We start from the raw sequence: 26217 nt of genomic DNA on the forward strand, positions 1-26217 counted from the left end.
GCAAGCGAACATCAAAAATAGACAAAGTACAATATACCACTGTTGCTCCACAGTAATATATAAAAGGTCTGGTATTCACAATGCCCAGAAGTAGAATCTGCTGCCACTCCAACTGGTGCTATAAAAAATGCCACTCCTGGTTTCTGGTGTGGGAAATAATGTTGCCAACTGGCAGTTAAGAAACAAATTTATCCCACAGACATAACGTACTAGATGCCTGTGTTGCAAGGTCTAGAGAATAAGCATCCCAGTGAGGAATCGTAATCACGAGCTCTGAAAATACAGATAGCTGGAAAGTTAGAATTTGGCTGCCCAAAAACGTCTCAGCCCAAAAACAGTTGAAACTATTGCCAAAATTCACGGGCGGAAGAAAAACACACCTGTGCGTCTTCTGCTGTGCAGGGTTTGTAAAAGAAAACCGGAGTCGCGGCAACGAAGGAAACGCTCCTGTGTTCCTTCGAAAAAACTGCCTGCGGCTCGAAACAAGAGTAAACAAAAAGGTAGCGCAAATGTCAAGGACGCGCACCGGCGTTCCTTCGGAAATACCTGCACCTCGAACGAAATCTCCTAGATGGAGTTGTAGTCCTCTGGAAATGTGCCGGAACAACGCTGAAAATGCTTCTAGCTGGTAATCCGGCGGGGAGAACCATACGCCATCCAGAATCTCGGAAGTAGAAGATTGTCAAGCACCTTCCTCAGGAAGAGGAGGTGCTTAAGTATGGAACTGCCTTGCCTTCCGATTGCCTCGCCCCACTGCCTGCTGGGAAACTTAGTTTACAGGCGTTTTTCTCAGCTTAAGGCCGAGAGCTGGAAGGTATATGCGGCAATATGTTGCCTGTCTGCCTGTTGCCTGATGGGTGATCGCTACAGTCCAGACTTCCGGATTCCAGCCATCTGCCTCCTAACCTTATTCAGGACTTGCAAGCCATGTTACTGATTATAGGCAGCGCTTTCCCCCACAGCAGGTCATAACACCACCTCAGCCTGTGGTGGTTCCAGATCCTGTTCCTCCACCTGAGATTCCGACGCCAATGTCTCCAGTTACACAGCCTTCTCAGGAGCACCCGCCACCTCAGCCTCCTCAATCTCTAGACACTTCTTCAGATGAGGAAGTGGAAGACGGTGAGCTGCCAGAAAATCCCCACATTGACCCATGGGATTCTTACATTATCCCTACGTCTTATCCACCAACTCCACAACCATCAGACTCTCCACCAGAAGATATAGGTGGATTTCATAACCTCATGCAGCGCGCTGCTGCTAGGTTTCAACTTCCAGTAACTGTGGAACAAACTGAATGTTTCCTACATGATTTCAAAGAGAAGACTAGGAAAATTACCAGAGCATTCCTATCATAGACTATATATGGAAGGAGGGCATCAAGATTATGAAAAACCCTGCATCCGTGCCTGCTGTGCTTCCACGGGTAGATAAAAAATATCGGGCTCCAGCCAACAGCCCACCCTGCCTCATCGGACACCCTAGGCCGGATTCTGTCATCTCACAGGCCGCCCAACAAAGGTCCAAAAATCCAGCAACACCCATCACTACACCTCCGAACAAAGAGGGCCGTCCCCTTGATCTCATAAGTAAAAAGTTTTCGACCATGGCTGCTGCTTCCATCAGGGCAGCAAACTCATTCGCGATCATAGGGCGTTATGATCACCAAATGTGGTCGGATATGGCTGGTTTGATTGACCTCACTCCAGAGGAGAAACGACAGGAAGCTTGGAAAATTCTCCTGGAGGGAGAGCGTGCAGCAGCAGAGACGATCGATTGCGCTATGGACATTGTCAATACAAATTTCTGACAATTAGCTGGGGCTGCAGTTCTCAGGCGCCAGGGTTGGTTAAAAGCTACAACCTTCAGACCTGAAGTCCAAACAAAAATATTAGATATGGCCTACGACAGAGAATCTTTGTTTGGCAAACATATTGACGAAGCCCTCCAAGAGATCATGACTGACACTGATGCAGCAAGATCTTTAGGTTCCCTGCAGTACAAGCGTGGGACATTCAGAGGCGCTAGAGGACGTGGCTATTCCTCTAGAGGAGGTTACAATACACAACAAAACAGACAATATCAGCCTCAATATCGACAAAATTACCACTCATCATACCGCCAATCCAATACGGCTGGTTTCTCTCGGCAAGGAGGCCGAAAACGCTCCAACAATGAAGGGCGAGACTCTAACAGGAAGAAGTGAGGTCAGCCGGGCGCCAATCACATTTCCTTCTCCCCCCGTGGGCGTGAAAATCTCATCTCATCTGGAACAGTGGCAAGAAATTACCTCCGACCAATGGGTGTTAGACCTAATGAGAAATGGACACACCCTAGAATTTTTCAACAAGCCACCAACCACTCCGCCCAGGGGACCCCCCCACACCCTCTTCATTTATTGTTCAAAGAAGCTTATACAATGCTCCTCAAGAACGCTATAGCAAAGGTCCCAGTACATCAGAAACGGACAGGTTTCGCATGGTCACTCTATCAGAGATTCTCAGCTGCCTGAACGAGGGAGATTTTATGGCTTCTTTAGACATGGAAGACGCCTACTTCCACATCCCAATCCATCCAAAACATTGCAAGTATCTCCGCTTCACTGTGGCTGGCGCCCATTATCAGTTCAAAGTGCTCCCCTTTGGGCTAAAATCGGCTCCAAGGATCTTCACAAAGTGCCTGGCTCCGGTAGCAGCAACGTTGCGTTCTTGGGGAATACAGGTCTTCCCGTACTTGGACGATTGGTTAATCAAAGGTCCTTCGCAGCACACTGTAACGTAAAGACTGCCATTTCAACATGTCGCAATCTCTTTACCTCCCTGGGGTTAACTGTAAACAAAAGCAAATCCTAGTTACGTCCAAATTAAGTACTGCCTTTCCTTGGCGCACGTCTGGACACGATCCAATGCAAGGCATTCTTATCTCAAGAAAGACAACTTCGCCTCCAGGAGCTAGCACTCGGGGGTCTAAAAAAGAAAGTCACTTTCTGTTTGCATGTTCGCTTCACTCCTGGGAATGTGCTGTTCAGCCATAAATCTCATTCCCTTGGTACGTCTCAGGATGAGACCCTTACAGGAGGAACTGCATCTTCTATGGCAGCAAGCGACGGGTTGCTTCAACGACATCAAGGTCACACCACGCATGGTGGACGCACTCCACTGGTGGTCACAGTTGACCAATCTGGCACAAGGTCTCACATTCATACAAGATCCCCCAGACTTTATTCTGACAACAGATGCGTCCATGGCGGGATGGGGAGATCATCTCCAGGATTTGCAAATACAAGGCAAGTGGTCTCACAAATACAGACCATGACACATCAACATGCTGGAATTGCGAGCGATCATCCTATTGTTGCAAGCTTTCCTTCCAAGGATTACAGGGTCATCGGTACTAGTTCGAACAGACAATACCACCAGCATGTTTTACGTGAACAAACCAGGAGGGACAAGATCGGCAACCTTGTCAAGGGAGGCTCAGGTGTTATGGGAATGGATCACACTCCACAACATAACCCTCAAGGCGGAACATGTCAGAGGCCTCCACAATACCTTGGCAGACATGCTCAGCAGATCACAATCAGAATGCCACGAGTAGGAATTAGACCAACTCCAGCTGAACAGAGTGTTCCAAGTCTGGGGCAAACCGACATTGGATTTGCTTGCGACAAAGCAGAAATAAAATGCCAATATTACGCCAGCAGATATCCTCAACAGGGGTCAAGAGGGAATACCCTGTCCATGCGATGGTCAGGGATCTGTGCCTACGCTTTTCCCCCAATCCCACTGATACCAAAGGTGTTACGCAAGATGAAGTGGGAGGGCTGCCGTCTCATCTTAATTGCTCCCCGGTGGCCACGTCAATACTGGTTCCAAGAACTCCTCTTGCTATCCCAGGACCAACCGATCCGTTTCCTTCCAACACCCACACTGCTGTCAAGGAACAAGGGACAGGTGCTTCACCCAGACCCTCCATGTCTCAATTTACACGCATGGCTCCTGATTTCTTAGAATTCAAGGACCTTGATATCCCTCAAGATTGTCGCAACATTTTAACCGAATCAAGGGCTCAAAGCACAATTAAGACTTATCGCCTTAAATGGAAGAGATTTTGCTGTTGGTGTGAAACTAACAAGGTGCATCCAATAGAATCTCCTGCAGAACAGATTCTTCCTTATCTGCTGCAACTGGCTAGATCTGGACTCACTTTCTCATCAGTTAAACTGCATCTAGCCTCTCTCTCCAGATTCAGGAAAGTTGCTAAGATTCCATCACTATGTTCGTCATCTCTAATCAAACTGTTCATGAGGCCTTTTCAGATCTTTCCCTCCGGTGAGACCTCCTCCACTGGAGTGGGAACTTAACACAATCCTCACACAGTTGATGAAACACCCATTCGAACCCATTCACAAAGCCAACCTCAAGTTTCTAACATGGAAGGTTGCTCTGCTTTTGGCTATAACATCCGCTAGGAGAGTAAGTGAAATTCAAGCCTTCACTATAAAGGAGCCATTTCTGCATTTCTCTAAGGATTGTCACTCTCAGAACTAACCCTACATTCATACCTAAAGTACTGTCCCAATTTCATCTCAATGAGCCGGTAAAGTTACAAACTTTCTTTCCAAACCCGACTACACCGGCTGAAAGAACTTTACATTCTCTGGACATCAAAAGATGTTTAAAATTCTATTTGCAGAGAACAAAATTCTTCAGATTATCTGACAACTATTGGTGGCTTACGGTCAAGCCACACAGGGAACAGCTGTCACAAAAGCTACAATTGGCAGATGGATAGCTTCTACGATCCATTTCTGTCACAACAAAGCTAACAGACCATTACTGAGGAAGGTTAAAGCTCATTCCACAAGATCTGTGGCAGCGTCTACAGCATTATTTGCGGGAGTAACTCTAGAGAATATCTGCTGTGCTGCGACATGGAAGAATGTCCACACTTTCACGAGGCATTACTGCCTTCAATTAACATGTCAGGAGGATGCGGCGGTTGGACAGGCTGTCCTCCGCCACCTTTTTCTTTGCGAACAGTTCAGGTACCATTCGTTCTCTTCATATTCATACATGAATGAATGAATTTGTATAGCGCTAGCTACCCGGAGGCCTCCTAGCGCTTGCGGAGCGGAGAGACAGAGGTGCAAGTGATGCTAGTGTACGGTAGTGATAAGATAGGTTTTGAGACGTTTACAGAACGCTAGCAGATTGGGTTCCCCTCGAAGAGTGAGGGGGAGAGATTTCCAGAGGTTGGTGGCGTTCAAGGAGAAAGAACGTCCACCCCACCTGGATCTGCGAACTTTCACGGAGGTGGCCCGAAACGCTGAGCTGGAGCGAAGACTCCTAGGGGGTTGATAGGGGGTGACCAGGGACTGAAGGATGCCTGGGCCTGAGTTCCACATAGCTTTGTGGGCTATGCACATGGCCTTAAACTGTATCCTGGAACAGATAGGAAGCCAGTGGAGGTTACTCAAGGTGGGTTTCGCAGATTGTCTCTGGGGAATCTGGAGCAGAAGGCGAGCCGCACAGTTCTGAATGACTGGGGACTGGGGGGGCAACCCAAGTACAGAGCATTTCCGTAGTCGTGGCGGGACAGTATGAGAGCCTGGACCATAATCCTCCTAGCCTGGAAAGGGAGCCGGGGGAGAATCTTTCTCAGCATTCTCATTAGACCAAAGCAGGTGGCCGACAGCTTAGAAGCTTGGTAGTTGAAACCGAGGGAGCTGTCAAGCCATATGCCCAGGCTCTTGATCTGCTGCTTTGGGATGGGCATGGGGCAAAGACAAGTTGGCCAGATAGGAGTTGAGGTGGGAGATGGAGATTTACCCAGAAACATTAGTTCGGTCTTGTCCCCGTTCAACTTGAGGTGGGAGCGGTCCATCCATTCGGCTACCGCCTCTAGGCAGGCACCAAGAGCGCTAGATGATCCCTCAGGGTGGTTGAGTGCCACCACCAGTTGGGTATCATCTGCGTAGGTGATGATTTTGATGCCGAATGGAAGGACTATTTCTGCCAGTGGGGCCACATAGGTGTTAAAAAGCGTGGGGATTAGGGACGAACCCTGGGGAACACCACAGCTAAGAGGCCACCGATTGGATGCAGCAGTTCCCTCAAAGACTTGGAAGGACCTGTCCAGGGATGGCGAAGACAGCGAAGATAGCAGAAGATCGAAAGATGATGCATCGCGAACACTTTACTACATTGACCAGAGTCCTTAGGGGCGACACCGCCGGTGTGTGAGTAGTGTGCGACCCCACCCCCATTTGTAACTTTAAAGCTCCCTTGAGCAGCGGGCTGACGAGCCTGGGATCCCGCACCTACGTGCCTGAGTGGTACTATACCTGGCAGATATTGGCAGCCATCGGCAACCCCAGTACACGGCCTATCCCTGCTGATGAGGGGTAATACCCCGAAACACGTGTCCAGGGATGGCGAAGACAGCAGAAGATCGAAAGATGATGCATCGCGAACACTTTACTACATTGACCAGAGTCCTTAGGGGCGACACCGCCGGTGTGAGAGTAGTCTGCGACCCCACCCCCATTTGTAACTTTAAAGCTCCCTTGAGCAGCGGGCTGACGAGCCTGGGATCCCGCACCTACGCGCCTGAGTGGTACTATACCTGGCAGATATTGGCAGCCATCGGCAACCCCAGTACACGGCCTATCCCTGCTGATGAGGGGTAATACCCCGAAACACGTGTCCAGGGATGGCGAAGACAGCGAAGATAGCAGAAGATCGAAAGATGATGCATCGCGAACACTTTACTACATTGACCAGAGTCCTTAGGGGCGACACCGCCGGTGTGTGAGTAGTGTGCGACCCCACCCCCATTTGTAACTTTAAAGCTCCCTTGAGCAGCGGGCTGACGAGCCTGGGATCCCGCACCTACGCGCCTGAGTGGTACTATACCTGGCAGATATTGGCAGCCATCGGCAACCCCAGTACACGGCCTATCCCTGCTGAGGGGTAATACCCCGAAACACGTGTCCAGGGATGGCGAAGACAGCGAAGATAGCAGAAGATCGAAAGATGATGCATCGCGAACACTTTACTACATTGACCAGAGTCCTTAGGGGCGACACCGCCGGTGTGAGTAGTGTGCGACCCACCCCCATTTGTAACTTGTAAGGACCTGTCCTTTAGGAAGGAATGGAACCAGGCGAGAGCTTTCTTTGACACTCCCATATCTTTTAGCCGCTCTAGCAGGATGTTATGTTCCACAGTGTCGAAAGCGGCACTGAGATCTAATAGAATGATAGCTACTGAGCTGCCCTGATCCAGGAGTCTCCTGGCTTCCTCAGTTACTGCCAATAAGGCCGTCTCGGTCCCAAGTTGTAGGCGTAATCCAGTTTGGGTGATATGGAGCAGTTTATTGGATTCTAGGTGCTGTACCAGAGTGGAGTTTATATGTCTTTACAGTAATTTGCTCAACCAGGGAAGGAGGGAGATGGGACGGTAATTAGCCTTGTTGGAGTGATCAAGGTTGGGTTTTTTCAGGAGCGCTCTAACCTGAGCACATTTCCATGGCAGGGGCACCGTGCCGGAGATGATAGAGGAGTTTAGTGCCTCTAGGATGACTGGGCTGACTGCTTTGGTGACCAATGAGAGGTACTGTGGGGGGACGGGGTCCAGGGGGAGCCAGAAAATACCCTAGAGATGAGGGTGTCTAGGGACTCCGCATCTAGCAGTGGGAATTCTACTAAGGAGCAGTGTGGTTCTAGGTGTGCAGTGGTTGTCCTGTAATGTGTGGGCTCAAGCTGGTGGGGAGAGAAATGTTGACAGATCACCTGAATTTTGAGTGATGAAAGTATTCTGCTAGGTTGTTGCACCGGTCTGGGGCTTCGTCCGAGTTAGGAGGTTTGTGTGGCACAGAGGAGAGAGATTTGGCAATACGAAAGATCTCTTTAGGGGAGTTAGCAGCCGCGTTGATTTTCTCCTCATAGAAGTTGGTTTGGGCGGTTTTGATCTCTGCCTTATACCTCCTAATTGCCTCTCTATAGACCTGTTTCTTGTCATCCGAGAAGTTCTGTCTCCATCTCCTTTCTCATTTCCTACAGAAGTGTTTGAGCTCTCTTAATTTAGGGGTGAACCAGGGTGAAGATTTTTGCCTGAGATTCTTGTGAGAAAGTTTTTGGGGGAGAACAGTATCCAAAGAGTTTAGGATCCATAAATTGAAGTTATTATTAGCCACCTCAGGGTCTGAGTTGGCCTGGGGTCTGGTGATTTTGAGGACCGCGGTCCATTGGTCAATGGGAAGACTTGACAATTTCCTATTAAGTGTCAGCGTAGTGTTTTGAGGAGGAGGGGGGGGGCGGTAGACTCCCAAATCAGTGGAATAAGTAAGTGATCCGTCCAGGGGAGGGGGACCGGGGAGGCAACATAGAGATTCTGGTCATTACTGAACACTGGGTCGAGGAGATGGCCCTTGTCATGTGTAGGGGCAAAGCCTTTCTGTTTAATTTTAAGAGCCGCAAGGCTGGTGGATAACTCAGTAGCCAGGTGGTTAGAGTGGGCATCCATATGGATATTAAGGTCACCTATTATTGTAAAAATTGGCTGGAGTTAAGGCTAGATTGGCGACCAGAGGGGGGAGAGCGTTAATGAATTGACCTATGGGTCCTGGAGGACTTTAGAGCAGTAGGCTGGAGAAGGTGCTAGTGCTAGAGAGCTCCAGGACAAAGTTCATACACTCAGTCTGGGGGTCCGTCCGTAGATGACCGCCAACTGAAGCTGTCGTTAAATATTATGGCTAGACCCCCACCTCTGCCAGTCTTACGATCCACTCTTTGAATTAAGTAGCCGGGTGGCAAGGTATGCATATATATATATACATAAATATATATAGAGATATATAGTTATACATCTATAAAAGTATTTATTTTCATATAAGATGTACAGATTTCTATATCCATGACTGTATGTAAATGAGCATGTTTTCTTTACAATTCTTTCGATCATGTTGTGAATGTGGAAAGTCGTATTTTACTGCATTTGTTAATTATTAAGGGATGCAACTGGGAGTTTATCAGTACAAGTCTTCCACTATCCGCAACCGCCTGTATAATTGGCATACTGTTTGCTACTCTGATTCAGGCATGTGAATCTATGAAAGATACCCCAATACTGGATAGGAAAACATGTTACTTACCTGTAACTTCAGTTATCCAGTATTGGTATCTTTCATAGATTTACATGCACCCACCCTCCTCCCCGGAGAGTCAGTTCTCTATTTAGGGATACTTATTTTCCACTTGTGCTGACGAAAATCTGAGGAGAACTGGCTCTGCAGAGAAGGTTCTAGAGGGTGCTGGTAGCTGATTGATTGTACCAAAAGCTTGGTTCTTTTAGCATAATGATGTAGATAGGCTATTAGGATTTGGGCCTAAGGTCTTTTTCCTTAGGGCCTACTACTGTTATTTACCTTTGGCACTGCTATTGTATTTACCGTGGGACTCCCGCCTCGACAACGGGGAATGATTCAGGCATGTGAATCTATGGAAGATACCAATACTGGATAACTGAAGTTACAGGTAAGTAACTTGTTTTCATATCCTTCACTTTACTCACAAAGAAAAGCACCAATTCCTCACATGGCACCTGAGATAGTGGAGCTCAGGGGTAGGCCTTCTGGGGTCAAAGAGCTCACTGACAATCTAAAAAGTGTTTTAGGACCAGTATGGCCTGAGGTGATCTGATCAGAAAAGAAGGTGGCACAGGCCATTCTGCAAGGGCTATAGTAGTGTATTCGAGCCAATTTATAGTTAAACTTAGTTGCATCATCAAGCTAAGTTTCCAGACCCTCTCCAGTCCGTTTTCATGGCCTGTAGTTAATCATTAACTCGTAGGGGTAGGTGGTGAAGCATGGCGGAGCAACCAGTTTTTAAGGGCAGAATGTGAACTGAGGAACTGTGCAGCCACTTGTCCATTCGAGGAGCATCAAGCTTGGCATCACCCAATAAATTAGGATTCGAATTCCACTGCTGGCTATTGAGGGCTCCGGTGTCTAACTTTGACTGGGCTCTAGTATTAATCTGAGGTTTATTCCTCTCTCGGACGATGCCAGGGGAGATGCGTACACTAAAAGGTTCCACCAGATGATCTGACCCCAAGAGTGGTACCAAGGGATGAGAAAGAAGATTTTTGTTTTTATTGGAGCATACTGGATCTAACAAGTGCTCTGCCTGAGTGGGGGTAGGATTAAAAAGATTCAAATTCAGTACTCATGGATCTTCAATAAGAGTCTGGCCATTGTTGCAAAGAGGATCCTCCAGATGGATATTCAGACCCTCGGTACTATAAAATTGGCCGACCTAAGGGTTAGGGGAGCTAAGAAGTCAAGTAATGACTTGACCCAGCTGCTTGCCTTACTAGGTGGTTGGTAGATCAGAGTGCCGGAATGGGTAAATGTAGGAGTGAGTTTGAATGCAAAAGACACCGCCTTGCAGGAAGGGAAAGGCAAAGCTTGTATTTTTATGTACATACATGTTTAAATATTATCGACATTCCACCTTCCGGTCTGTCTATTCTGTCCCTCCTCGCAATAAAATATTTGGGGGGCAGGGCTGCAATAATATATTTGGGGGGAAGGGCTGCAATCACATCTGGTTTGGACTCCTCATGGAGGCAAGTTTCTGTGAGGAACAAGGCATTCTCGACTTGGTCCATTAAAAAGATATAGTTGATGGTACGGTAGCGAGGGACCCTTTTAGATGAAAGAGAGAAACTTGCTTTCTCACCTAATGTCTGGCGAGAGGGCCTCGCCATGCTGCAAGATGTCAACGATAGAACCACTAGGAAGTGGCTGCATGCTTTCTTGTGGCTGAAAGGAAAACAAGCTGGTCTTGAAATACCATCAGAGGGTCAGGTAAACTCTATGATGAAGCATGTCACTGGATAACATTCAGTGAGTAATAGTTCATTTAAGAAAAAAGTATTTCTCCTATATCCTGTGGGCCCACCCTAGATGACTGGCGGTTGACTCTTTTTGATAGTGAAAATCTTTCTTTACTTCACCGGACAGCCATGAGTTGAAATTATTTTAAAAATAATTTCAGAAAGCCCCCTACAGACGTAGATGAGCAACAGCACACTGAATACGCAGTGGTAACCCTGCAGAGCATGTAGGATCGAAGTAAGTATGAAAGTAGGATAACTGGATGGATGCTATGGTCATTGTTTGGTGTCAAGCTGTATACTTTGTTTCTTGGTTTACTTTTCATTCTTCATGAAATCAGTTAATTTTTTGCCACCATCAGGAGTTGTACCACAAGGACTAGGTAGCAGCATAATAACTGAAGCAAAATGATTAACTGATAATACGGATACATATACATATCCAATGTGTTCTGCAAAGGTCTTCCAAGTAATGAACCACTTTCTAAACATTGTGCCTTACCTATGCAGCTCTACCTCACAATCAACTGATCACTCGAGTGTAAGAAAGTAGATTGGGATATACCAGTGGTCTGGATTAGGCCACCCACAAACAGAAGCAATCTAGAACTGTCTGCAGATCCTTCCAGTAGGGCATGACTTTGGTGAAAATTCATGTCTTCATTTTCCACCAGTATGACTCATTTCTTCCAATGCAATTAGTCAAAGTAAATATTGAGCGAAAGCACACGGTTACTGTGCTTCACAACAAATTCAAAATGTTCAGATTAAATGAATAGAAATAAGAAAATATGATGATCACGAATGTCTGAAAGAAACTCAGCCGTACTTTATTTGGATTCACAAATTGTTCTAATGATATTGTTTCCACTTTTTTCCCATCTAGTCCTCACGGCCCTCAAAAAAGGTGCATAATTTTGGAAAGAGGTCCAACTCTATAAAGCGGAATCCCAATGCTCCTGTAATCAGACGGAGTTGGCTATACAAACAGGTATTAAACCATGCCCTGCTTATTCTTAGTGCAGCAGCAGCCTCTATTTTACTTTTCAGTGAAGTCTGTATATGATTTCAAAAGGCAGACACTGTTTTGGTGTTTTATATTGGCTTTGAAATATCTTTTTGGGCATGGAGCTAATAATGTCAGGTGTGGGGGACAAGTGGGGGTGTATGCATGGTCTTAATTTTTTCCAACCTTTACTTGCTATTCGAATTCCAATGTATATATGCATTTACACTGTCTGCTAGAAAACTACACTTTTTTCGGGGTCAGATCATTTTCAATTGATATTGATGAGTAAACTTCATAGCATTAATCTTCATTAAATAAACACAAAGGTTGATCCATAGTAGCATACCTGCTTCAGGTGCAGGTTGGTTTTAAGTGATTCATTGCTGTTTTAACAGTGCTGACTTCCGTCTGCAGGTGTGATTTAAAGGAGGTGCATTTCAGAAATAGTTGCTTGATCAGCAAATTTCTGACGAAATGTGCTGCCTCAGCACATTTCTTAACTAAAAGACCTCTTGCTGCCAGGTGCATTGTTGTTACTGGAAGATGTGTTCCAGTGATGGATTCCTGTTCTACTTGGGGCATTTTTGTCTTTCTTTAAATTGCTCTCATCAAAGCCTTAGTTTCTAAAAGCACACTAATATATATTGAGATTAGCTTTTTTATTAAATGGTGGATGTCCTGTGTTTCTTGGGGGCTAACCACCAATTTAACATGACATGTTTTTTTTTCTTCAAGACTAAACTGTGCACATGATATGGAAAGTTAGGAAATGTTTAAGTTCAGGATTGAAGTTACAAAGGTTCTCACTTGAATTCTGAAGTTAAGATTAACCCCTTCGGTGCTGATGACGAGCTCAGCTCGTCATCAGTTGCGCCGCTCGCACGCTGATGACGAGCTGAGCTCGTCATCTAACGCGCTTTTTGAAAAAAGCCGCGTAGCGCGAAAATCGCCGCAGCGCGCATGCGGTTAAACCTCCATCCCAGATGTGCTATCCCGAATAGTTTCAGAGGAATGAGACCAGCTTCAGTTTTCAGTCCGGGTTGTGGATTGGTTACATGATCTGATTTTCTTGCATTTGCCACTAACCGTGCTGCAGCACACAAGACTGCTTTTAAATATGAGGATTTTGAATGATAATTCCTTTTCCCTTAGGCAGAATTTAATCACCGCTGTAACTGAATTTGATTACATTTTGCATGATAAACCAACCACCGTTTTTCATGCTTACAGTTGTAAGAGGAAGTTGTCACTTCACAGTAGAACCTAGGTGTTTTTCCGAAGACTGGGCTGACGATTGGACCACATTGTATACTTCAGAATTGGCAGCATTCTGTGGTATCCTCTCCAGTTAGCTGCCGTTAACATCTTTGGTGCATCTAGATTAATCAAATTTTTCAAAGAATTTTAATGAACACATTGAAAAGCTACAGGAGATCCAAAACTTGTCAAGGGTTGGGCATGTTTCGCATGCTTAGAGATAATTACATTGGTTGAAAATAAATGGGGCAAAAGGTTGTTTTTAAATTGCTTTGAGTCGTGCATCATGCAGGTCCTTGCAAAGAACCTGGTGCTATATGCCAACTATGCACATGTGTGTGATCGAGAACGGCCAAATGGTGGTTCCCTTGTTCACACATGACTCGACTAGAGATTGAACTTTCTTGTGATTCACTCCACAACAATGGAACTTGCCACAATTATGTGTAGGAACGTATCTGCTTTGTTAACCTGTTACACGGAATCTGTTGTCTGCATGATCTGTTTTTTACGTAAATAATTTAGTTTCAGTTGATCCTTTAAGCACCAAAGTGGCGAATTCATGGTATGTGAAATAAATAACATGCCAGCTGTGTGTGCAATATGCTCTTGGAAACTGCAGTTATATATGTAAATCACATCTGCATTCCACAATGCTCTCCTGTGCAGAGGTGCGACAACCCATTTGTGACAACATCAAGTGGACACTTAGTTATGCGAAAAATGTAAAAACATGACCCACTGAACTGAAACGTCTAACTTAAATCACACCGTGGTCCATGGCCTATCCAATTGTCAGGTAGTTTAAAAAATGTTTTGCATATCACAGTGCTAATGCATTCAGCCTGGATGCGTGATACCGAAGCGATAATTAGCTCATCACAATTTCAGAACTGTGTAAATCCAAAATGCGGTTGACTAGAGCAGCAGCAAGTTCACACTTGCTTGGTGCGGAGAGAAGTGAAAGGGCATAATGTTAGTTACAGTTATTATTTATAGATCAAATGGAAGCTAGGTGGCAAAAGTGTTTAATTGTTTTGGATATTTTACATATTTAAAGGTTGTTGGATGTGTTCTTTTTGGGAAGAGGTGTCAGAAAGATAGGGACGATTGATCCAAGCGTATTTAACGGCACACAATTAGTCAACGATGGCTTTTCGCTGCCATTCTTGTATTTTAACGTGATTTTACTCATCGTTCAGAAGAGCGTCTCTTTATCAGCGCAATTTCTTGACTTCTGTTCTGCCCTCGTTAGCATTGAGAGAGATTTTGATTTTTTTTTATTACAGATTCTGCGTCCTATCAAATTTGCTTAAAAGGACGTCTTGTAGTACTTAAAGTTGCCCTAGCTAATAACCCAGCTATTAGTAGGCTGCCTCGATGTTTCTGAAACATTTGATGCCAAACGATTTTGATTTAAGTTACAATTGTTTAACAATGATACTAATGCACCAGCACTTAAAGTATTACTGTGTATTAAAAAGTATCCCAATCGTGGTAGGACGGACATCTTGAATTAAAACAGTGGTCGCTGGAGTTCTCTTTAAACTCTATTCCTTCTATTGATTGCCAGCTGCCAGGCTTAGACCATTCATGGCATAGTCTTTCATAGGGTGTTTAGTAATGTATACGCACATGTTAGAGTAACCTACACAAGGCATTATTGATAGTGCATAGACAGTCGTGAAAGTATTCTGTTGCAATGTTAAGTGTAATACCATAATTACAAGCTTTACTAAGTGAGATAATCTTTAAATGGACAAGTGCAGCCTGGCTCTTTTTTTAATAAGCTAATCATCAAACATTGCCTCCTGCATAACAATAACGTAGTACACGTGCATTAATTAATATGATTAAAATACGTGATTTGTGGTCTTGCTGAATATGCAGTCCTTAAAGGCACAAAATGTGCCTGGATTATGATCTTATTTTGTCTCATTGAATTAATATTTGAATATGTATGTGCTAGCTAGTAAATCCGACAAATTTTTGGTAAATCTACATGAAATGTTCCAAAACCTGGTTGCTTCTGCACTTCAGGTCGAACCTATTAAATTCCAGGCAGATACGGCAAAATGGTGTGCAAATGTGTTGAGAAAAATAATTGATCTGGGCTCACAAGTTGCATTACTCATTCAAATTCCCATATTTATTTGCTTATGCAAGCAGAAGAAACCCCCAATTGAACTTTTCCAAACTTGAACCAATAACAGTGTATGATCCAGATTACTTTCCAGGAATGGTTTGGTGTTTTTTGTTTTTTAGAAAGTTAAAATGAAGCATAGCAAAAGTCTCGACAGCCTTCTCATGTTGGTGTACAAAGAATATGGGGAAGAGCCTTTTGTGAGTGTGCAGAGTAATTTTTACCACATCCCAGAGGGGCACACAATGGCTCTTCACTCCTCTAAAAAGTTAGAAAGATGTGAGATTTGCGACCAAACACTGCCTATGCATAAAGATCACAAAAAGCTAGTTTCGTTCCACTCTTTAAACACAGTGAACAAAAAAATGTACATGATAAAAAAGTCTTTCTAAACTTATATTTATCCGATGTATTTTCCCATGTAGGAATGTCCCTCTACCACTCATGTCTGAATGCGAGCCTTCAATGTGAAATTGAACATGCTTGCCTATTAAGATACTCACACCCCTCTGTGCCGTCCCTGATACAGATGAAAGATAATAGCCCACCCAATTTCTAAGCATTTTACTAGAATCTGATAGGGCCCTCTGATGTGTCTCTTGTATAAAGATCACTTCAGGGTGGTGACCTCTTAGCCAGCTCTCTATAGCGTGCCTTTTACGACTGTTGTTCAGGCCATTTGCATTCAAAGATAAGAATGTCACCTTATTCCTATTCATAGTGTACTAAAGAAAAGGAAGTCACTTCTTATTTTTATCCACCTGTTGCAGCTAATGTTTCTAAAGTGCAATATGTGCAAACTATGCAAGGTATTTTCCCTACTAACATTACAACAACACTAAAACCACAATAAATAACTGCTATATGCTCTAAAAGGTAAGCCATTTTTGAGTGTGCAGATTGCGCGGATATTGGACCAACACACCAACATCGAAACATTATAGCAATTGTGCAAAATAGCATTAATGTGCAAATTGGGCAGTTGTCAGATCAGCTGTATAAATAATATTTAAGGTGCGAATCATGCAAATGTTAAGCCAACACAGCCTGCCTAAGCCTTATATAACTTGAGCAAAAAATAGCAATGTGCAAACCGCACAGTTTGTCATATCAGATGTGGAAGGAGTATATAAAGTGAAAATCGCGCAAATATTAGAGCAGCATACTAACAAAAGTGTATTAAAGTGCAATGTTCAATGTGCAATATACCATGCATGTCGAAGGAACACAGTGCGCCAAAAAAACAAAAACTTTCCTTAACAGCATTGTGTCCTACTGGAAATATAGCAATTCCTATAAAACATACAGAAAAAAAGTTTTTCATCTATTAACTTTTTTTCCACTGCTTCACCCCTCCACCCCCCCCCCCCCTCTAGGAGGAAAGAGAACCCCCAACTGTCCCACTGTCGTTCCCTCCTTCTCTTTCTTCTTGTTGGATGCCATCTTGTTGCATCCTATTGTGTTTCCTGATTCACCTTGCATCCACCCCTCGGAAAAGATTTTTATGTTTCTGGACTTTTTCAAATGATTCTCATTTCCTTCTGTTGTATTAAGACCTTCCAAAGGGTCTGGGCTTCTTGTGTGTCCGTGAAAATAAAAAAATTCCCTTTAGCGATCACTTTTAATTTGGACTGTTGCACAATCATCGCCTGTGCACCTTTGGCCTTGAAAGAGTCAATCATTTTGAAAAAGTCCTTACATCTGTGGGCAGAGGCAGCTGACATATCTGAGAACATTTTAAAATTTTTGACTTCATGGGTATTGAATGTTCTCCTAGATATTGCCACATTTAAGATATGCTCTTTAACTCTGTAATCTGAAAAGTTCATTAAGATGGTTCGTGGATACTTAAAGTTTGCAGGTTTATGTGCAGGTACCCTATGGGCTCTCGTAATTGTTAGATCACCTTGTAGCTCAGGTATCGCCTTTTTCAGCAATGACTGTGTCCATTTCACCATTCCCGCACCCTCCAGCCCCTCCGATACTCCCACAAGGCGTAGGTTGGATCTCCTGTTATAATTTTCTAGATTTTGTAGTTATGACTCCATCTGGCACTTATTTCTATTCAGCACCTGGAGATCCTTCTGCATGGAGATGATGGTGTCTTCCAAGGTTGAAACCAGAGCCTCCGCCTCTGCTACCCTTCTGGGCAGATTGCCTAGATTCTCCAGTATTTCAATGTCCCTTGCTGCTAGCGCTGTCTTACCCCTCTGACCAGCGGCCGGGCTTGGCTCCGCCATATCTTTGCCTGCATCGACCGGCCGGGCTTGGCTCCGCCGGTCCGACTACATTCCCCAGGATCCCACGGGCGGAAGTGACGACGCCACCAACCAGTGCGCCAGGAGACGCATTAAGCAACGACAGGGGCCGAGTTCCCCGTGTTCCAGTATTTCAATGTCCCTTGCTGCTAGCGCTGTCTTACCCCTCTGACCAGCGGCCGGGCTTGGCTCCGCCATATCTTTGCCTGTATCGACCGGCCGGGCTTTGATTAAGCCAATCTCCCATTCTTCACCCTATGAGCCCACCCCCAAATTCCCCGTGGGTAGATATTTCATCTCAGGATGTAGGACACAAAATCCCAGACACTGAGACACTTGATAGCGAGACTCATAAGAACAGTGTATTCCTAGAGTTCGATCAAGATTCAGATCATGTTACCGATATTGAGTCCCAGCCTGACGATACCGTACAGGATTCTCCCATACACGAGGTTACACAGGCGAATAATGTAGTTGAAGATCCCTCAGTTCTTGTGCCTGCTACACGGGCGATTAGAAAATGTAGAAAGGTACAGACAAATCGTGGAGGGAGAAAAAGGGTTGTAACACCACCAAAAACTAGGGACAAAAGTAAGGGGAAAGGGGTCGAGAGCGACAAACAAATTGGGGATGATGAATTATTAAGCAGGATAGCGGATATGTTTGATAGTAAGCTTAAGGCTTTTATTAAACCGGTGGTGGCTAAACTTGAAGTGAAGAAACTAGGCACGGCTTAGAAAAAGATAATGGATGAGATGACAAACGTATCAACTATAGTCACTAATTTAGCCAATACAACCAAAGAGCTTAACACGAATGGGATAGAGGGAGGTGCAAATGTAGCACTGACAAATTCACCTGGACATACATCAATAACACAAAATAATCTTTTACTGTTAAGAGAAGACCCACCTCCAAAACCATCTGAATTGACCCCAATAAACTCCGAAAACGACTCACTACATTTTATAGAAGATGCCTCACCCCTAGTATTGGTACTTGCAAATGTCCCACCTTTGGTTACTGGCCAAACAGAATCCCCTACATCATTGATAAGTAAGGCCCTCCACTGGCTGTCTGGCAATATGCAGATGGCCCCTCAAGGGAAACACCAGTTAGCAGGAGAAGTTAGGTCAGCCAGAAGGGTACCTTGGATAGGACAAAACCCAAAAAAGTTTACTGGCGACTGTGTAGTCTTAAACTTTACGAACTCAGCAACACTACCAAACATCCTACTAAACATACTTCCCCCTCAACGCAGGAGAGGCACTATTGTCCCACTTACTTTAGAATTCTTTGGCAAGAAACAGCGTAGCATGACTTATCCTAAGATAAACCATGCCTCCACAAGGTCAGCCCGGAATGGTACATCAAATGGATGGGGCATAGGTGCACCTGATAATAACTGGGGGCACAGCTTAGATAGGTGGGAAGGGCTTCAACAGATACACCAATATGAATATCAATACCCTACCCACTTTAACAACCAGTACAACATCCCTATTTCCAACAGGTTCAATGCCCTTTATGGACAGGGCGGAATGGAAGGGGTTGAATGACTATCTGATACACTCCTTTCCCCCGTTCTTAGTAACTGTAGTCAACAAGGTGTAGAACTAGGGTATGAGGATAATCTGACTGTGACGCACGGACCTACTCCAGAGCTGACTGCTTTACCAGCCCAGATAAATCAATCTACCAACACATCAGACATGTATAATCCTATATATGTAGACACAATATATAATTCTATGGTAGAACAGGCAGACAGACGAATAAGCCTAACGCATGTTACTTTAGCTGAAAAGGCCGACACAGACACAGCTACCAAAATCTTGTGCTTACCATCACCCTGTAATGAAAGCCTGATATCATGGAATATAGCAGGGCTTTGTGATAAATCTATTGATATCGGTTGGCTGTCCTTAGTTAAAAACATGCGATAATATGTCTACAGGACACATGGCTGGTGGGGAAAAATGTACATATCGAGGGTTTCCAGAGCTTTTTCATCCCAGCAGAACCCTCACCTAGCGGTAGAGCAAAAGGGGGCTTGGCAATTTACGTTAACCTGGCTCTTACATGCTCTAAAGCCGAGTACCATTCCGGTAATCGAAACATTCAGGTTTTGGAGCTAAAGAGGGGCAAAACTACCTACACCCTGATCAACTTTTATAATGCAATTAATCAGACAGGTGATTGTAATATACAGCCTTTATGTGACTTTTTGAGAGAAAATGTTGAGAGATTGTCCCGTCAATTGCTGCTCATAGGTGATTTTAATACACACCCATGTGGGAACGCTGGAGTGACTGCCATTAATCAACTAGGATGTAATAGCCAGGAAGGTTTCCACTTTGATCACTCGCGGCGTGGAACAGACTTAAATTCATTAATGAATGAAAATAATTTAATCACAGCAATGTCTACAGTGGCAGACCAAACTCTTTATCCCATTCCCACGTTTAAAGGCCACATTACTGGATCATACATAGACCATATCTTATTGTCTGCCGACCTTGCCAATAATGTTCTGGACTTCTACATCCAATTGAGTATTTATAGTGATCATAATCCTATATGTATCAAAATGGGTGGGGGAATTTTTGAACAGCAAAAGCCACGAGTGGATCATGGGTCCACAAAATGTATAAATGGGAAGCGTCGCTTAAAATGGTCAATGGTGAACCATGAAAATCTGTATAACTCTATATTAATAACTCTTGTATTTCTGAATTCTTGCTATGTATATCACCCGATTCAACATCGCAACAAATCTTGGCATCCTTTGAGGGTGTCGCACAAATAGTAGGATCGATGTTAACGGTGACAACCAGAGGGAACGCAAGCAGTAACCCAAAATGGTTTGATAATGCTTGCTCTAAGGCCAGCCGTGAGCTTAAGATGGCATTGAAAACCAAACCTAGAGATCCGGTGCATATTAAAGCTATACGTGCTAGGTACAAAAAGTCTCTTGCCAATCGTAAAAAAGAAGTAAAGTCAAATGTATGGGAGTCTCTTTTAGATCCCGAAATACTGAGAAACAGTGCCAAGTTCTGGGACATTATAAACAAACCCCTATTTGATCACCCAAATAATTCTAGTATGGGCACAAATATCCCAGAGGAAGAGTGGGTTAACCATTTTAGCTCTATTTTTAAAAGTAATGAGTTACAGGCGGAATGTATCCAGGTTGTACCTAAGGAGAAATAATTGCTTTTCACAATAAATGATGTTGAAAGGGGAATTGAAGGGCTTACTAGTAACAAGGCCCCAGGACCGGACAATCTTCCACCGGACCTCTTCAAATCCTGTAGGTCACTATGGGCACCAGTCCTCACCGCAGTACTTAATGCGGCCGTGGTCTCCGGTTGCCCAAAGTCTTGGGGGGTATCCACCATCGTACCCGTGTTCAAGAAAGGAGACCGTAATAGCCCCCTCTGCTATAGACCAATATCTTTAATTAATTCCATCGTCAAAGTAGTGGGGGGTGTAATTTTAAATAGATTGGTCGCATGGGCAGATGAAAATAAAGTAATATCCCCAATCCAATACGGATTCAGGCCCGGTCACTCTACAATTACCCAGTGTTTGAACTTGTACCTAATTATAGGGAAGTACACCAAGGCCTGACAAGGTACAATTCACATGGCGTTCATGGATCTATCGTCTGCTTTCGACTGTGTGAGCCGTAGAAAGCTCTGGATCGCCATGATGAAAATGGGTGTAGAGCAGAATTTAATTAATTTACTAGCAGATATGCATTCTGACACAAGGGCAAACGTCCAGTACACACAGGATTTAAATGTGACAAAAGACTTCGGTGTGCACCGGGGCGTTCGACAAGGGTGCATTTTAGCCCCGTTCCTTTTCAACTTATACATAAACGATCTGGAAGAGTATCTTTTAAGCACAGGAGCTGATTACCCTTACATTGGACGTAAAGGACTGCCAGTTCTGCTTTATGCGGATGACGCAGTCCTTTTGTCCAGAACCGCCAATGGTCTTCAAACATTATTAAACTCCTTTTTTACATTCATGAAATCTCGAGATTTGAGTATAAATAACTCTAAATCTTTCGTAATGAAGGTTGGTCAAGGTAGCAAAAAACCAAACCGCTTAAATGTTAATGGGGTTATAATCCCTACAACAAAAACATTCTCCTATCTAGGAGTCCTGTTCGATCACCAACTGAACTGGGGACCCGTAGTTCAGAAAAAAAAGGGAGAGGTAATTAGGGCAAATGCTGCAATACTTAACTTTGCAAGAAAAATGGGAAACAGCCCAGTGGCAGCATTACTCCATCTTTACCAGGCCAAGAGTGTTGCTATAGCATGCTATGGTAGCGAGATATGGGGACATGTCCCACTAGGAGCCCTGGAGATAGTTGAAAATAACTTTCTCAAAAAGATACTAAGGGTCCCTGGTGGAACAGCAAACTTCTCCGTACATGAAGAGCTAGGTGTACCATTCCTATGTCACAAAATAGCAGTAAACCCCTTAGTATGCTGGCTAAACTGTTGGATAAACAATGATATCCCTCTCACCCAGCTAATACTGAGGGAAGCGCTAACATGGGAAAACAGGCTTAAGGTTCCCTGGATAAAGTACCTAAGTAACTGTTTCAGGGAAATTGGGCGCCCGACCTCTTCTTAGACCCGAATTCCATCACGAAACTGGATGTTATTCTTGTGAAGAAGGCTTTTATTTCCTCCAGGTACTTGGACAGGGAGGCCGGCGAAATAACGAAAGGAAGCGTACGTAAACAGGTGCTATTAAAAACAACCCTGCTCATGGAACCGTACTTGTCATGGCCAATGACAAGTTACGACCGCTTCCTGTTGACAAGATTTAGGCTGGACTTATTCCATTTATTGCTGGCCGTGCCAAAGGGAGCCTACCGTGGACAAGTGTTGCCGGCTTGCGGCTGCGACGAAAAGTCTCCGCAAGACCTGGCACACTTTTTATTCTTTTGTCCATTTTATATTATACCACGGAGGCTATATCTAAAACCCTGTCTTAAAAAATTGAATTTTTCCCAATTTAGACCAGCACTTTGTTATCTTCAGATATTAGGCTGGGATTGTACCATATTTGTGTGTAGTTTTTTAAAATTAGCACTCAAATTTAGGAAAAGTATGGGAGGCTAACTGTGCTTGTAACAGACATACTTTTAGAAAAATATAATCTTCTTTTATGTCTGCTGAGTAATTCTTTCTTAATATCTGAGTGTACATCTTGCCTGTAACTTTTTTCGTAATCATTTATAATGTCGTTTTTAACTTTTTTATGTAAATACGTGTCATATGTTTTGTACGTAATGCTTTTATGGTTGTTATTTGAAATAACCGAATAAAGTTATTTGACTTGGCCTAGATTCTCCTCCATCTTAGTCAGTCTACTATGTATCTGAGATATTTCAAAAGCTTGTGATACTTTCATATCCCTTAATTCTTGGAGAATAGTTATGAGCATTTTCTGCACTGAGATATCCTGTTCATCTCTTTTCTCTCCGAGATTTTCATCAACCCCTGAGTGCAGACATATTCCTTTTTAGGTTTTGCCTTAGCGATGCGTACGAAGTACGCATGCGCTAGCAAAACCTCTTGATTTCTATGTGGGGTGATGACCCGCCTCTGCCTATCATTGGCTAGCTCCATAAATGGAGGCTAGCCATTGGGAGGCAGAGGCTGTCAATCGCGCTTTCTCTCGAAAACGCGATTCGGGGGCGTTTCTGGTGCTTTTTTTAAGCCCCGCCCCTTTGTCCCGGGCCACGCTGCCATTGGCTGCCGGCCCGGGACACCCCCGTGACGTCATTCCCGGGCCGCGCTGTGATTGGCTGCCGGCCCGGGACACCCCCGTGACGTCAGCCAATCACAGCGCGGCCCGGGACCTGACTTGTTTAAGGTGAAACGAAAGCTTCATATTTCACGAAGGGCCGTGCGTGCATTTCATTGTTACCTTTGGTTTTGGTGGAATCTGCAAATAACTAGTGGCATTTTATTGTTACCCCTGTATGCAGCTTGTGAGGTGCTGGCAGCAGTAGACACTGTTTCTTTGTTAGAGGAGTATGAAAGGGCCAGGCAGTACAAGCCTATGGGCTCAGCTGAAAGAAGTGTTAAAGTGCAGATTAGACGGCACTGCAGCATTGACTGTTTTATCCTGGTCGAAAGGTTCGGGCGGTGCATGTATTGTGTCGGTCTGCCCCCTAGGGTCGAAGAATGTCTATGTGCGCAAAGGGTTCTAGGGCCGCTATCTCCCGCAGGTAGAATTGTGTGGGTGCAGTGTGAGATCCGGAGGCACGGGCAGTCTCCCTCTCGAAGGTTTAAGATCTCGCAGGGGACTGGTAGAATGATGGCCTTGTACGGGGTGTCGGAGTGCCGTGGTAAACAGTGTGACGCTCTGAGGCATACAAAGTCTGCCTGCCTCCCCATCCAGACTGCGGCAGAGACGGGTTTCCTTGCCCAATTACCCGCCCCTCCATCCCCCGACCCGGCAGAGCATCGGGTTGGCCTAGCGGTGTAGATAGGCCTTTAGCTCCAGCATTATGCCTTCTCTGTAGCAGGCGAGAGCCCTGTTCAGAGCGCCATCTTGGCAGTCCGGTCGTCTGCGCCTTTGCAACAGGGACACAGTTGGAGGAATTATTGCTGCCCTTTGCCATGGACTGTTTGTTATGTGTCTCGGCGAAAGGCAGCCCGTAGCCAGACCATACCACTTCTGCTTGGGAGAGGGGAGTATTTCCTGCTGAAGCACAAAGATGTTTACAATGTCTTGTGTGTTTTTAATAGTCGCCGCTTCGTGCGCATGCTCTTTCTGCTGTATATCGCGTCAGTCTCCTGCCCACTCCTAGGAGGTCTTCCCTTTCGTCACCGATGAAACTCACCCCTCCCCCCAAAAATGCCCTTTCTGTTGCTGCTTGGGAGAGACCGGCATGCGTCTAATGGAATTACAGGAACGTTCGAGTGCGATTTGTACTGGAAAAGTAGCCACAAGCTCCTCAAGCTAAGTGGACAATTATTTACCTTAAGTTTGAGTGGGGTCAGATCTCGGCAAACCATCAAATCTGACCCTTGGGCGGAATGATGGAGTTTATATATATATATTATTATTTTTATTTACTAACATTGATGAGGCTGCCACATGCATGCTTTTCTCGATGGGGAGAGGATGTGACTTTAGAGCCTGGGCGGCCGAATTTGGATCTGGGGAACCAGGTTCCAGTCTCAGCGTCGGCTAAACATCCTGTCATTTTGGGCAAATCAGTTAATCTCCCCGTGCCCCAAGTACGAAAAAAATGAATATGACCTTGTGTAAATGTAACTGGTGCTCGGGTAGAGCACTTCAATAACTTCAGGCAGGGTTCGCAATATATACAACTGCAAATAAAATAAATAAAATGTTAAGCAGGGTAGACTTTTCTGCATCTAATTTTGAACTGCTTGATTAGCGTAATCGTAGGTAAAGTGATTTTGATGTAAGCAGTGAAACTGTAATAAAGTGTTAAACTTTCTCTTGCTGTCAGGGCTCACTTACGAAAAAGAAGAAAGAAGTTAAGTTTTAGAGGAAGGCGTTAATTCATCACAAGACATACCTTTACCTGATAAAAAATGCAAGAAAAGAAAAAAGCAACATGTTAAGTTAATTCTCTCGCTCTTTGTATTGCTTTCAAAATGCAGTGGAGGGAATAGATACCAAAGTTATGAACAACAGTGAGGGAAACGTTAGGAGAACGAGGAACATGATTATTGGTGGTGAGTGGGGGGCAGTTGGGGAGCTGGGGACTGACAGGAGAAAACGCAGATATACTGCGCTTATCTCTGTATAGCGCTTTCTGTCAATGTTGGCACTTTAACCACATTTCGCAACAAAGTATATTTGATAAAGTCGTGGCAGGCGTGCTTTGTGTGCGTCCCCTCGCAGACAGAGTGCTCGAGGACGTAAAATAATTTATAAACACTGATCCCTAGACAGCCCGGCCTCAGAGGAGAATGAGTTGCTGACATTTGTTGCATATTGATACCAGCCCTTCAAGGCCTTTTGCACACTATCTCTCTCTTTCACACACTTACCCTCACACATGCACACACCACTTTCAACACATTGCCACAGATACAAACATATGCATTCTGACATTCACTTGCTTTCACTCACACATGCAGTAAACATTGTTTCTGGTCCATGATTGCCTCAGAGGGCATGATGAAAAAATCCTTCCAGACCAACAAACTAGAGTGGCACATACATTTTCATGCTTTGTGGATCCATGCATATGCACACTCACTCACATGCGCACATTCATACACACTCTTGAACGTTCATTCACACAATGATCATGCACACACACCGTGCACATGTGCATACTCACGTGCACACGCGCACACACACCTACAAATACACACACCATCACTCAGGGAGCTCCTAATTGAATGTGAGCATTGCTTGTCAGCAATACACACGTGCACACACACACACACCTACAAAACACACACCATCACTCAGGGAGCTCCTAATTGTCAGCAAGCTCTTTAATGACTGCAACTTAAGGCAGGGTTTTTGGTCCTTTGATAAGGAGGTTAGTTATTATTAATTGTTTTTACTGTTTGCGAGAGATTAAGCTATTGGCATTGTAAATGGCAATGACATTTATTT

At 44.5% G+C, this 26217-nt stretch overlaps 1 protein-coding gene across 11 annotated transcripts in view; it reads left to right on the plus strand.

The window, feature by feature from the left end:
- PLEKHA5 (pleckstrin homology domain containing A5) overlaps positions 1-26217 on the plus strand; it is a 1381245-nt gene that overhangs the window by 689944 nt on the left and 665084 nt on the right. For all 11 annotated transcript variants that reach the window (XM_078674042.1, XM_078674045.1, XM_078674034.1 and 8 more), the window contains one exon: positions 11788-11892. In XM_078674042.1, the coding sequence (XP_078530168.1) occupies positions 11788-11892 (105 nt within the window). The remainder of the gene's footprint in view (positions 1-11787; positions 11893-26217) is intronic.

This window comes from Lissotriton helveticus, chromosome 1_1, assembly GCF_964261635.1.
Source record: "Lissotriton helveticus chromosome 1_1, aLisHel1.1, whole genome shotgun sequence".
Taxonomy (NCBI): Eukaryota; Metazoa; Chordata; class Amphibia; order Caudata; family Salamandridae; genus Lissotriton; species Lissotriton helveticus.